Consider the following 15,280-nt stretch of genomic DNA (forward strand, 5'->3'; position numbering starts at 1 on the left):
CTGGTGAACAGTTTCCTGCAAATCTTTCTTCTTGTCAAACAGTTGCTCGACATACAAATCTTCATCATTGGGGACTACACGCGAACAATTAGAGGACCATGTACTGGGTCCAGCCTGTGAGTTTCCACTCGACTCATGTCTCAGACAGGATAAAATAATTAAATTCTCATTTGTAAAGTCATTATCTCTTTTGTTGTCTTGAACTACCAAGCAAATTTTGTGTGTAACAGTGAGATCATGGTGATGAGCAAGTGTCTCTAGAATAGCCTCAATATCATCACGCACTATCTCCACTGTGTCCCAAAACTCATTCACATTACGATCCCCTTCATCGAAATCTTCGTGTTCACTCCTGGGGACATTCTTTTTCATCAAAGTTATGCAAATAGGAATCGCACGTTTTTGGTTCATTTCAATTAAAACTTTCATTACAGCTTCAGAAGTAACCATTATAGGTGGAATTGAAATGGATGTATACTCGCCCATTAGAAATCCCAATTCCATATCATATTCAGAGTGATCGACTTTCAGCAAGTTCTTTATCTCATTGTATATTTCTGCATATGATATACTTGATATTATCACAATTGCAGTACAACCATGTCTTTTACTTATCCAGTTCCACACCCATCAATCATTTTCATTCTTTTCAAATTCATCGAAGTAACATATCGGGACATCAGCTGATTCTATATATGCATTAGGAAACATCATTTATTAAAAAAATTGTAATTACAAGAATAAAATGATGAAAAAATATGCTAGGCAAGACACACACACACACACATATATAAAATCTGGCCCGAACAGTTCAGGCCGGATGTTAACAGTCGGCACGGACTGTCTGTCCAACTTCTCCATTTTATTGATTTTTACTGAACAGATGAATTTTTTCCTCGTTTTTGCTAAAAAAATTATACATTCATTTAAGACTGTAATAATTTATTTTTCTAAAATTATACGCTGAAATAATATTAAAGATTCAAACAATGTACTAATTTAAATAAAATAAATTTAAAAATACGTATTTATACTTACCAATTTCGAGTGCGAGCTGTGAGTAATATTTTTTTGTTGAACCTTTGATAATTTTGTGAGATTTTAAAGTTCAAGCGGATGGACGATGAAATTTCTTTTTAATTGTATTGAAGAATTTGATAAGGAAAGTGATTTCGTTTTGAAATTTAAGTAGGAGTTTTTGGATTTATTAATTTTTTAACAAAGGGTATTATTATCTTTTAAACAAATGATATGTTTTTGTAATTACAAAATATAATAAGGGCAAAAATAACATTTACTCTTCAAAATATTCTTTTGATGAATGGCAATTTTTTTTTTATTAATGTCACAAACTGATCTTTTGAATATGTTCTTTTGAAAAGTATCCGAGCAAAGGAGTAGGGTTATTGTTTTATCAAATCTTTTTTGTAATAAAAAAAAGGCGAGCTCCCAAGCCCAAGCTAGATGTTGCCGATAAGCTCGAGAGCTGAGCCGCCCCTCGAGTAACATGGACTGGACCCATTGTCATCCTTCGAGCGACTCATATTCTACTGCTATGGTACTTGATAGGCTCGTATATATGTGCTTTTCTCAACTATTGTGGTTGTTGGGGGTCTTCCAAAATCAAGAGCTGATTTTCCTTATAACGCACCCCAATTCATTTCCATCAAATCTCACGTGAAAAAACCCACAGAAAGTGTGTGAGACGAAACCCAGGACCAGATCAGCGCGCCTAAATGCAATCGAATTGGGCCAGTTATTCATTTAACGGTTAGACTAGGTACTACACTTGGAATTCGTTCTTGTTTTTATATATACCTCCTTCTAGCGCATTGTGAATTTTGTTTCTGGGTTTAATCGTGGGATGAATTTATTGGAATGTTTGATGCTTGGATCTGGAAATGTCTCTGAATGGGAAAATTTCTTTGTTATTTTTATTTGTTATTTTGATATCGTATTCTTTATATTTGTCTTGGAAAAAGTTGTGAATTGTTTTTTGTGATATTTGGTGTAAATGAAACAATGGATCTCACACATTCTTGAAGCCCAAAATATATTTGAATTTTTTTTAACATTATAGACTAAAATTTAGTTTCATAAGAGAATTGATTTTACCCGAAGTTAGAATCCTAATTATTATGGTAAAATCGTGGTAATATTAATTTTGTCATTTGTTTGCAAGCGGGGTTATTTGATGCTAGGGATAAGTTTGATGATTGACATTACAATCCCTTACTGTGGCACACTCCTTCGATTTTGTGCATGATCTGTGGTAGTTTATTTCTAGATACGGTACTGGTATCCAGATAATGTTTAATCTTATCTGATATTTTCTCCTGAATTCTGTTTCATCTTATCTGATAATTTCCCCTGAATTCCATTATCAACAGTTGAAAATATTCACTAAAATGTTAACTATTGTTGAGTTTTATTTTGGTGTGTCTCCACTGTGTTTTGATGAGCTATTTCTAATGCTTTCCATTTGGTCCTAAATGTCATATGCTTGTATCTTGTTATTTTTCTACAGTAGTGGTTTTAGGGATACACTTGATAACATATACACCTATAACCATTCTCACCTCCATCTATGTTTGGAGGTGCTGTATCTGCTCCTACCAACAGTCCACATCTACGGAAGTCAGGAAGCCGACCTGCAATTTTTGATCTGGGTAAGAGAAGATTTTAAATATCAGACACGTTACTATGTGCTGGTTTTCCTTTTCATCAACGGGCGTATTCCATGCCTTCTGATTGATGGACATTAACTTCTAGGTACAACTGAGTCGGGTAATAGTTCTGGCGAAGATTTCTTGCATTCTGTGGTGTTAAATGAAATGAAGGGTGTGAGTACATCATTGACCAGCGCTGCAATTTTGCCATCTCCTGTTCTTCTGTGGAGATTTAAGGTATCACTTTCACTTAAATGATCATTTTACTTGGGATAATGCTGATACTAATGCGAATTGTTCGTACGAAATAATTGAAAATAATATGAGAACACATTTGTATCGAAATAATAAAAAATAATATGAGAAATGATTAAAAGTTGTTTAATTTGATTAAACCCGGACCTCACGGTATTGGTAATTTGAGGAATGAGTAAGCTTCACATTTACAAACATGAAGTTCGCTAAAATAACTTTTCAACATTTTATTGATTAGAGTTTTAAATTCAAGGTAAATCATTCATGCTCTATTGAAACTACTCATAGCTTCGCAAACCAAGTCAAAAGATAAGTAAAAATAAAAAATTGAAGACAAAATTGAAAATAGAACCCCTAACATTCTACCCTCCTTGTAAACACCCTAACCTCAAGGTGGAGTTTGTTGAAAAAATTCGTCTTTCCCCCTGTTTCCAATTTATGAGTCGATATGATGATATTAAAAACAAGATGATCTTCAAATTTCGAAAAGGTGGAAATGGCAGCTCTAGCATAATTATACATTAGACCAAAGCTGTATGGGTTGAGATGGATGGTTGGCAGGCTACCATCCTGCGTTTCTTTCTCAAAATTGATTGGACTTTTGAGCTCCCAAGACCACCATTAAGCTAAAGAACGAGAAGATCATTGGATGGATATTTTTCAGACTCAACAAGTTAATCGTAAAACTTTGTCCATGAATTTCAATGATGGATTTATATCCAGAATAATTCTGGAAGGGAAAGTGCCACTGAAACCTGAACTCTGTGTAAGCTGTGCACCTCCAGAAGCATTCTCATGATTGAAGTTTTGATGCGTTGCTGATGCATCACCACCTGATGCTCTTGGTTTTAGCACTCTGGAAACTTGCAGGAGGTTTCACCTTCTTGTACTGTCTTGATTTGTTCATGAACTTCTTGCGTTAGTACTGAAAACATTTCATTGCAGTCTTGATTACTCGACAGTAGTTGTATCTGCAATTTCTAAGAATTCTTCCAGTCCTTAAGTTTCTTAGAATCAGACAAGATTTCCACTCTCTCCTATCGTTCCACTCGTAGCTCTAGTGACAAATTCCTGCTCCAATACCAAATGATACACGTATGCGAATTGCACGTATTAAAATAATTGAAAATAAAATGTGAAAAGTTGAAAAGTGGGTTAATTTGATGGAACATGGACCTCTCGGTATTGGTAATTCAAGGAACCAATAAGCTTCCCAATTACAAACATCAAGTTCGCAGAAATAATACATTGACATATCATGCATTGTTTGCTTCGAGTTTAACTAAAAGATGAATTATTCATGTTCACCTAAAAAGAAGAAATAGTAACTCTTCCACATATTAACTTCTCAGACTATGTCATAAGATAAATAGAACATAATATAAAATAGAATGCAAAATCAGAACCGTAACAAAAGTTCCATTTGAATGTTCTGGATATGTTTTTGTCACTTCATTTTTTTTTTTAAATTTTGGAAATGAGGAAACTATAGTAAAGGAATACAAGGTGAGAAATGTGGTTTGACTATAATTTTTTTCCTTCTCCTGAATCACATGCCAAATCCAATATAAAACTCCTTTAGAAACATTCTGAGTGAATAGACAGGAATATAGAGAGAGTTATGATTTCGATTACTTTAGTTCTTTGTCTTCCAAATATTTTCACTCAATATAGAAAAGGATGCTTGACTTTTAATTCTGGATTTTATCGACAGTTTGGAAGAGTCTTGCCTTATGTTGGTTTTAGTGTTGTTTGACATAATTGATCTATGATTTCGGACACCCATGGTGATTGTTTCATCCATATATCTTTTGGCCATCTGTGTCTGCATTTGAGCTATCATCATTTACACATCTTTGCTAGATATAATTTAATTCAACTCGCAGGTACTACTATTTTTCCTCTGGGGATTCATTTGTTGCAAGGTCAGTTTAAAGTTTTTGTACACATTTGGATGTGGACAATCATGAAGTGGTTATACCTGCTTTTTACTGGTCACGAATCATGATTTTCATGTTTATATGTATAATTACAGATTGGATGGGATTCAGTTATGAGAATGAGTGCAGATCTGCGTGATTTATTTTTATATGAGGCTTTTTTATATTATAATCCTCTTCTTCTTGTGGTTAGTAAAGTTCTTTTGCTGAGTTCTTGGTCCAGTCATCTCAAATTATTCTGTTTATTTCCTTTTACTAAAAAAATTCTTTTGGATAATTCTGCAGACCATGATGGTTTGGCTTTGGGGAATAAATTTATGGGTCTTTGCCCAGGCTAATGTTGGATATGCTAAAATTTTTGACCTCGATCAAAGCCATCTCACTCATAGAGAAATATGGAAGGTATCTAATGAATGCATTAGCAAGAAACTTGGACAATTTATTCTCTGTTCTTGTTAGTGATGCTGATATCTGATGCCCCTCAATATATTGTACCCTGATAATTTTGCAAAAGATTTCGTGGTGGGTTCTAAATGTATAATCTTGCTTGGGGAATGAATCAAATTCTGTGGCGTCTAAGTCAAAGCTGTAGGCCTTTTTGTAAAAAAAATTGATTCCAATGAAGCTTGTTTGGACTCCAGTTGTGTTCTTCTATATGCATTTATTTGTAGCTTCTACATTTTATACATCATTTCACCTGGGCCTAGTATTCAGCACTCATTAAAATATGTATTAAAGTATATTTAAGTGCATTTTTGAAGCACTATGCTTTCCACTAATTCTAAATGCAATTATCTCAAAACATCTTGCTATAATTTTCATACTGTTCTTTAGATGTGAATCGTGACTTTCTGAAAATTGGTAGTACTTAATGTTATCCAACACATACCCTGGAATATGTGGCTTTGGATAGGCGGATCATCCAATTGACAATGACTGCAGTCTTTGGATAATTTGTCTTCAAAATTATGAGTATCTGTGAAAAATTTATTCCACACTGGTTGGAAGCAGTTTCTTTTTTATTAACTCCACGGTAAATTTTAATTCTGTTCCATTGTGGCGTTTCTACGCAATTCTGTTAATTTGTCCATCATAGTAGCAATACTCTCTCTCTCTCTCTCTCTCTAGAGCTGGGCGTGTGAGGAGGACATAAATTGTTCAAACGAGTGCAGAAATTAAATATAGCCTCTTTTGTTACCAGTTCACTTATCAATTTTTTTAGCTTATGGGTTGTAGATGATGTGATTTTCTTTTTGCACAAAAGCTATTCATGACTTCTGTTCACGCATCATTATTTCACTCCAATGGAATGCTTTTATTTTATTTTTTATTATTTTTTTTTGTGAAACTGAATAAAAATAATTGATGAGAATCGCTTGAGACCTTCTGTGGTTCTTTTATCTGTTCTTTTATTTTTGTTTTTGTTTTTTGCTATGTGTGAATTATACTCTATTCCTTTGATTCTACAGTGTGCTATCTGGATGACAATCATTGTCCCAACTAGCATGACGGCATATCTTTATCTTTATTCTCATGGAGAAGTTTCATTGGCTGCATCCCAACCAGTGTAATAGATGCTTCTTTTTGCAGTATTTTTTGCTATGATGGCACCTTTTAATTTATTTTATAAATGCTTCACTAGTTAAAATATAGGGTGTTGATTTTTAAACTTCTTTAACCATCTTTTACGCATCTATTCTTGTATGTGATTCATCATTGCCCCATGGCAATTGTTGGAGTGGCGATAACTACATCTACTGATAAGTAGATGCCTATAAATAGTATAGATGCACAAACATGTTCTTAACACACACACACACACACACACACACACACACATACATAATATATGTATATTATTGAAATCTTATGATATATAGTTCCAATATTGGAAGAAATATTCATAAATATTAACCTTTGATATATGCTATGTTCTATAAATTAGAAACGTCATATTTGGATACTCTTGTTCTTGGGAAGTTTTTCTGTACTTCTTTCTTAATTCCTATGAATATTTTCTGGTTACTTCATGAAAGAGATTAGGGGATTTGATCCTGATACCCCATGTCTTTTGCAAAGGATGTCAACAGTTCTTCTCCTGTACGTGGAAATTAAAATTTTCGGAGTTTGAGTAGATTGTGGACTCAAAGAACATAGCTCTTCAAGTCTGCTATTTTTCCTGTAGGTTATGAAGTTTATGCACTCTAACAGCGTAAGGTTTCGATGCTACCAACTCGAGTGGGCTTTGATTTTAATAAAGCAGAGAAGTGGGGTCGTTGTCGTAAATTGTGATATTCTGTGTCAGTCTTGTCAGTTAGTTTGTTTCCTAATGATTCAGCTGGACACAGTGCCTAGTATATTTCTTAGTTTGAAGTCACCATACATGTCAGAACTGTCACGCTCATGGATAAACAGGCTTTTTGTTTTTGCAACTTCTGAGCTTTTATGCTGTATAATTATACTGTAAAAACCTTTCCATATGCAACTGCAGGTGCTCTTATATGCTGCTGTGACAATGGCTCTCATATTTCCCTTTGACATTTTCTATTTGTCAACCCGCTACTTTTTGTTAAGAACTTTGTGGCGGATAGTTTTCCCTTTACAGGCAAGTTTCCAGTGCTGCAATTATGTTAGGGTGCAAATTTTGTTGATTGTATCAGTACAACTAAAAAGTATTGTTCTTTCCAGTTTTTGTGATTTATTAGTTATTTATTCGGTATTTGTTTAATATTTTTGGAACTTTGGAAACTTAGGAGTAACTGTATATGATCTATAGACTCTTAGATTCACAAGGTGAGTTTCTGGCTTCCAGTGTTAGATAAAGGTAACTTACATAGGCGTCTTTATGGTCCCAGGGAAATAGAAAGGACTATCTGAAGGTTTGAAAAATATCTTAAGAGAGAGAGAGAGATAGAGAAACATAGAGATGGGGCTAACAAGAAACAATAGCATATATTATCTTAGAACTTGGTTACAATATTTATTTTCTTAATTTATTTCCTAAATGAAGTGTAGTAGCTAGCACCAGATTATCATTGTACAAGGAAATTGTAATTTCATGGGTTGTGAGTGGTACGAGAAAGAATAATGATGTCATGTTTTATTTCTGAGTATGAATAGAGTTGTAGGAGAAAGTGCAAGCTGGAGGAGGAATATTTTATTTCCTTGATTAAGAATTTAGAGAATATAAAAAAGTTACTAGAGATGTTTCTATAACATTCTGTGTTATAGATGCATTCAATTTCTCTTTGGTGTATGGTCCAAGAACTTGGATTTGACATGCAGTCACTTTGTTCCAATATTGAGTGTGCAGCCTTGAAGAGCTGTACACGTGAGGTGTAGGCTTCTTATCCTTCTAGTCTACTTTTAAATTTATTTATTTTTTTCCTGCCTTTTTTGGGTCAGTGGGAAATCACTTGTTGGATTAGACAATGAATTCAGTTGTACATGCATATATAAGATTTAAAATTCATTGATCCTTAGAACTTAGAAGAACCCTGGTTGAAATTATTAATTAACGGAATTTTTGTTGCAAAACCTAAGAATGAAATGAATTGTTAGAGAGAAGGCCATAGAGATATTTTCTGTTCATTGCTAAGTCTAGGCAAGGGCTTCTGGTCAATTAACTTGGGGAAAATGTGTGGACTGAATGTTCTCCTGCAAGAACCTTTGTTTTTCCCCCTTCATCTAGAACTGGAGATTTTGACAGTAAATATTAGCTGAGCAGAGTCCTTCGATTTTCAATTTATATATAGAGGCATCTATGAGGACTACTTGTTGACGTCGACTGTGGCTTAGAAAGCTACATCTCCCCTTAGTTTCTATATTAGTGTGTTGTTCCAAGGTTGTCAGCAATGCTCGAAAAGAGAGGAAAGAAGGTGAGATAAAGTAGGAGTCAATTTTACTCCCTAGATTGAGAGGATGTATTTAATTGCAATTAAGATGATTAAAATTGTTAGGTACTTGTTTGGGTGTGGTCATATTGTTTCTCATATAATTGTTTCTGAACACAGGCAATAACATTTCCTGACTTCTTTTTGGCCGATATATTGACCTCAATGTCAAAGGTGAGCATTCTATTTCTGTTTTAGTTCTTGATAAGGTTGTCTTTATTGTAGAAAACATCTGTGCACGTGTTAAGAGATTAAATATGATTCCTCCTTAAAACTTGCCTCATTGAAGCAGTGAATTCAGTTTTTGCAATGCTTCCAAGTTGATTTAGAATAGTTTAAGATAGGACGTAACTTTGTTGCCTCTTAGTTATGAAGTAGCTGACGTAGGAATTCAATACAACTGCATGACTTATGATAACTTCCAATGTCACTGAGAAATGTCATTGACTTTCAAATTCATTATACCGATCTTTCATGCATAGGATGAATCTCTCGAGGACTGTATTGATATGGTTTCTCATGTTTGATGTTTCTATGAAAAGGAAAAAAAAAATATTGATATGGAGGTTACAGATCAGCTGATTATAAGTCCTATGATTTGGTGTCCAATATCTTTGAACTGTAACAATTGCATATTGAAAGATTGATGCTGGGGGATGGCTGGAGGTTATAGATCAGCTGATTATAAGTACTATGATTTGGGTGGTGTTGACTGATGGTGCCGAGTAATCTCATTCTCACATGTAGTTCAATGAATCTGGAACTTTTTATTTTTGGTTGGGCTGGCATCTGTGTGTATTTGACATTTAGATTTGGATTATGTTGGGTCAGTGAATTTCTTGACTGGGATGATTGAGCTGGGTGTAGTTGGATGGTTAATGACTTAGGGACAACAATTCCATAGACTTGTTCTGGTGTGAGCAGTGTATAGGCTGTGGGTTTTTTCACTGCATTGGGTTACTGGACCTAGAGACCTTGGGCTGACGAGTTTGGATTTGCTAGTTTGGACTGGGCTGTTGATTGCTGTAAGTCTGTTGGTGGTATCTTTTTGGGCTAATGAGGTTGGTGTGTGGGTGGCCCTGTGCGCTAACAAGATCATTGAGCTTTGGACAAACACTATGGACTTTTAATTTTTGACAAACAACTAACTATTTTTTTTTTTTTTTTGGCAAACATAAAAGTGTTTTTTGGGGACTTCTATTGCTGATTCTTCTTTTAATGATTAGTATCGCCTTCTCCATTTTTTATTTTTTTTTATCAGACACTGCCAACTCTTTTTTCTTTTTTCTTTTTTTTTTTTTTTTTTTTTTTTTTTTTTTTTTTTTTTTTTTTGGGACAAATAATAGCGAGACCTTTTCTCAGACATAATGAGAATCTTTCATTATTTTATTGACATTAGCTAGACTCCTTTATATTTATTTTTGGGGGGAAAAGGTGCTATATACAGTATCTCTTTGTTCTTTTTTGATAAAAAAGAGGAGTCTGAAGCTTTTGATGGGAAAGTTGGTAAGAGTTAACGGAGTAGGCTCATATATATTGATGCACAACAGGAGAGAGGAAGGAGGAAGAATGAACAAGCATTTTGATGGAGAAATTGTATGTCAAACTTTTATATCACTTGCTATCAATAACCAATGACATACATAATTTAGAAACATTTAGTTCTACATACTTAAAATATATGTTTATAAATGTTTTAAATTGTAATTAGATAGAAATGAGTGGTGAATAAGTGAGGAGTAGTTGTGGATCTCTTGAATTATGTGGATAAAAAATGGCTTGATTGTTTGTAAACAGTTTCTAAACATGAGCCAAACATAGGATTAGAGATGGAATTTAAATTATCCACCCTTATAACATTAACCGTTTCTACATTAAGGCCCTATTTGAGCCCCATTATTTTCACATTAAAATGAAAAATATGATCGTTATCTATCACATCAAGCCACCATATTTGACTTTTTATTTCTTATGTGGGGCATAACTGCTATATTTTTCATTCTAATTTTTACAATGATGTGGCTCTAACGGGGGCTAAGCATAATACCAATATTTTCCTTCATTTGTGAAATTTTTCCATATGGAACTGTAATAAAATCCTAGGATAACAGCCCCAAGGTTGGGGTAAGTTAGGAAAAAACGTTACTTTGTTTAGTTCCCAGTCCTCTGGCTTAGCAGTAACCTAACGTGGTTATGGCACTTCAAAATATGCTCTTTAGGACTTTCTGGGTGATTAATTCGTACTATCTTGCAGGTTTTTTCAGATTTGGAGCGTTCAGTTTGTCGAATGGTCCATCGCCAGGTTAACATTTCTTTAATTATCTAAGCTTCTTTTAGTATCACATGATCAACTTTTTTAACAAAATTTCGTCAATGTCCTCATCTAACTATTTCAACTACATGTGGTTTAAAAAGGTTGTATTTTCTCAAATAGAAAAATGTAAATATTCTATAACGAGAAATATCTATATGGGAATTGTTGCCACGATAGCTATTACCTTGAGTACTAGGGTCGAAGCCATCAATTGTAACATGTCTTTGCTGACAGAAGTTTTAAGATTCTTGTGGTGAACTTTACATTGTTTACCTAATATGTCATATATGCCAGCTTTAAGGACACCCGTAATTTTTGAGAGATTGATCATTAATATGTGCAGGTTGCTACAATTGCATGGTTTGAAGCTGATTCTGTTTGTGGAAGTCACTCCATTGCAATACCTATAGTTCTTGTTTTGCCTTATATTTTTCGTTTTTTTCAATGTCTTCGGCAATACAAGGATACTAGAGAGAAGACAACTTTATTAAATGGTAATTGTTTCACTTCTGCTTTGTCTTCTTTGTAAAGACGTGTTAAATTTATTACTGAAATTGGGCAAAGTCAATTAATCTGATTAATTTGTGCTCTTACTCAAATTGATTGGGGTTATAGTCACAAATCATTAAATAGCGTATTCATTGACTTGGTTGTAGCTAATGGCAGAGCAGTCAACTTGTTGTTGTCATTCTACTTTTGGAGCATCAAAAATTCTGGAAAGCTCCCCTCACTCATTGTCTTGTTTATATTTGGGAAGAACAAAAATTGAAGAGCAAAAAGGGTAGTTATAAGTTTCTACCTTCCTTTTTGGTTCCTTTGTCAAGGGAAATTATCTGTGTCTTTAAGTATTATTTGAGACTTATGAAGACACAACAATAAAATCTTAATATATGTTAAGTAGAGGGGCAAGAATGGAGCTTAAGGAAAGGGACACTTATATGGTAGTGACATGTCTCGAATAGACTTGAAGAGGTTTCCATTCAAAAAAGTGATGCAATACAAATATTACATGGAAGAAAATGGAGACATGAACTAAATTTAGCATTGCCGGACGTGGTTGCAAAAGATTTGGTTTCTTTAGACCTTTCATTACGTGTGTATCGGATAGAGTGAGTGATGGAAAATGACTCTTATAATAGACTCTTTAGTTTATTTGGAATAAGACTTGATTTCTTCTACTTGTTATTTGTTGTCTTAGAAATCTTCTTTCCTTCAGTTGTGTGTATAATCTTCTTTTCTTCACCCCATTCAATTTTTTTTTTTTGCTACTTTGGGGGCTTGGGATGTGCTGATAAAAACTCATCTGTAAGCAAATGTCAAAATTAAATAAGTTACTTTGAGTTAATATTGGGTTCTTGTTAAGTGCTGATAAATACTTATATGTAAGCAAATGCAAAATGTAAGTTATTTTTAGAGTTGATATGAGTCCGAGTCAATAGTTCTTGTTGATTTTATTCGATCATGGCAGTAACTTCATATACCTATGGTTTCAGCATTGAAGTATTCAACAGCAGTACCTGTTATTTTTCTTTCGGCCCTTAAGTATCATGTCTTCCCCGAAAAGTGGACAAATGTCTATCGGCCTTTGTGGCTTCTCTCAAGTGTTTTGAACTCTCTATACTCGTTCTACTGGGATGTGACACGAGATTGGGACTTGAGGTATGTGCACATCTTTTTATTTGATTGTAAATTCTCAAATTAAAACCGATCTGATTTTTTAAGTGTACGCTAATTCTTGAGAAAATGTTCTTAATTCTTTTGTGTGATATATTCGGAAGTTATTTTCTGATTTTATTTTGGGGAAGGAGAATGAGTCGAAATTTCTATTTGTTGTTGTCTCTTTTTTCTCCAGCTGCTTCACTCGGATTTTCAAGTTCGGCAAACCGCATTACTTGTCCCACATGATATACGGAAGGAAATGGGTAAGGCCATAACTCGTGCGTTTTGTTATTGCTTGGTGTTTGAAATAGATTTCTTGACAGATTTGGTCGGGATTTTATATGTATAACTGCACTTACGAGCACACAAACATGCGCATATAAAGTATAATGCTCTTGCAAAATGAGATGTGTAACCCTACCCTGTAAACTGTGCTTGGAACTTGACAGGTTTATTTTTGGGTGATTGGAAGCAATCTTATCCTGCGATGCACATGGACATACAAGCTGTCAGCTCATCTTCGCCATAATTACCTCACAGTTTTCACCATAACTGCTCTAGAGATGCTCCGACGCTTCCAGTGGGCTTTCTTTCGTGTAGAAAACGAATGGAACAAAATGAACTCGAAGACAAATATTCAACTGTCAACAAGTGAGATGGTGAATGAGGAAGAGAAATTACTTCATTCCAATGGTCATAGTGTATAGATAACTAAAAGCTAGCCAGGGATTGCTGCATAACTTGAATCTATGTTTCTTGCACGGTTGGTAACATAGATTGAACAATTGCTCTCGAGTATGGTTTAATGCTATATACCAAACATGCACTTCCTATATTCATTGATTTTCTCATATTGTAGATGCTATCATGCACAATTATTCTTGATTCGAGGGAATCATTTTTTGTTAAAGTCGATGCTTATTCTCTAAATAATGTTATTGCTTGTTCGACCAGTGGGTCTTCTACTTTCTGTTCATTGTGAAAAACTCCAACGCACTGCCTCCAATAACAGTAACAAATTAAGCTCTTGGTGCACCCAGAAAAGCAAAATGTAGCTTGTCTTGTAGGGAAAGGTGAGAAGGACGATACAAAGTCATGTATGCGTGAAATAATCATTTTCTTTCTCTTGCAATTGGCTTGTTTTTAAAGATTGAGGACTAACTTGTTAATTGGACGATAGGTTGAGGAACCTGTGTTTGCAATTTTCCTTTAGAATGAATATTAACATACTGCAGCAATGGCTATATTTCTACAATATAAAAGGGGCTAAAACGAGGCAACTTTTCATCAGGACACGTGTTAAAAATTTGTATAGTCAACCACCAATTGAATTTTTTTCTCCAATCTTAAAATTGGGGAAGGTGAGGCCATTCTCTTTTTGTAACCATTTGTCCTCTTTCTCCCTTTTCTTACGCAACCAGCCACCCCATTTCCTTATGCAATCCCCTTTTTGCGCAGACTCGAAGTACCACATAGATGGATATCTATATGAATCCAAATCTATTGAACCCGAATTGACGTAAATCTCAATAACCAAGATTTGACGCAGCAAGTAATTATAGAATACACCGAATCTCACAAAAAGATTCCTTTTCTCCTTTCTTCTTCATCGCTCTTTTGTATTTGATACTTTATTTGATAGCTTTAGACATTAGTGCAACGACCTCGACACTTTATTTGATAGCTTCAGACATTAGTCCCTTCTGCACCAATTCGTGGATGCTTGCCATGTGTATGAACAATAGTCTTCTAAGTCTATGTATGATCATTTATGTGGTATATAGAATTTATAATTTAATAATTTTCAAGAAAAGAAATCCATGATGGATGCTAGTTCCCCAAGTCTAATTTACCAACATTGATGTGGGAATTAGAATTTATGAGAGGGAGATGGCGTTGAAATTTGAGTTTATAGTCCCCTAATTCAGTTGGGGCTCTCAATGGGGATCAGCTGAAGTGCCTTCATAGTAGAGTCGAAGCTCTTAAAGAGGTAGGCCAAGGTACCTTTGTGGAGTAGTGTTGCCGAGGTTATGAATGTCAGAGAAAGGGGTTGGATAGGGTCAGCATGTGAATATGTGAAGGGTCTTGAACGTTATTATGTGAACTGAAGCTCTATGCTATGTGAGATGGTTCAAGTAGTTTGAACGTCTTTCATCATTTATTACCACAGATTGCGATGCTGACGTTTGGTCTTCCCGAGGAGGACGGTGCCCTCAATTTTCAACGTATGGGCCTTAAAGCTGAAACGTTGGTTTCATTGAACGGCCTATAAGTTTTTCGAATTCGGACGGTCCAGATCTTAAAGATCTGACGGTAAAAAAATGCATGTGTTTGCCTATAAAAGGCTCATTCTTTGCTTTGAACATTCATTTACTAGTGCAAATTGCTTTGTCTTGTTTCTTTGCAATATGACCAAAAATCATACTTGGTGGATTTTGAATGAAGTTGATGTAAGTGATTGCTTGGTTTTGGGTAATGTCATGGAGAGTGCAAGTTAGGTGATCCTTGGGTGCAATGTATGGGATGTTTGGATTCGTGAGAATGAATATG

At 34.7% G+C, this 15,280-nt stretch overlaps 1 protein-coding gene across 3 annotated transcripts; it reads left to right on the top strand.

Moving 5' to 3' along the window:
- Positions 1–1,520: 1,520 nt before the first annotated feature.
- On the top strand, positions 1,521–13,683 carry LOC111401321 (SPX and EXS domain-containing protein 1-like). 3 transcript variants are annotated; one of them, XM_023029011.1, is made up of 14 exons: positions 1,521–1,780; positions 2,528–2,669; positions 2,773–2,906; positions 4,811–4,849; positions 4,960–5,052; positions 5,150–5,266; positions 6,334–6,429; positions 7,356–7,469; positions 8,878–8,931; positions 11,012–11,059; positions 11,415–11,565; positions 12,565–12,730; positions 12,924–12,993; positions 13,180–13,683. In XM_023029011.1, the coding sequence occupies exons 2-14, from the start codon at positions 2,588–2,590 to the stop codon at positions 13,435–13,437; spliced, it is 1,422 nt and encodes a 473-aa protein (XP_022884779.1). In that variant the 5' UTR covers positions 1,521–1,780; positions 2,528–2,587; the 3' UTR covers positions 13,438–13,683. The 3 variants fall into 3 exon arrangements, with proteins under 3 accessions (XP_022884779.1, XP_022884780.1, XP_022884781.1); XM_023029013.1 differs by having other exon boundaries at positions 1,524–1,780; positions 2,623–2,669; positions 13,180–13,660; XM_023029012.1 differs by lacking the exons at positions 4,811–4,849; positions 4,960–5,052 and having other exon boundaries at positions 1,522–1,780.
- The last annotated feature ends 1,597 nt before the right edge of the window (positions 13,684–15,280 follow it).

Source organism: Olea europaea, chromosome 10 (genome assembly GCF_002742605.1).
Source record: "Olea europaea var. sylvestris chromosome 10, O_europaea_v1, whole genome shotgun sequence".
Lineage (NCBI taxonomy): Eukaryota > Viridiplantae > Streptophyta > Magnoliopsida > Lamiales > Oleaceae > Olea > Olea europaea.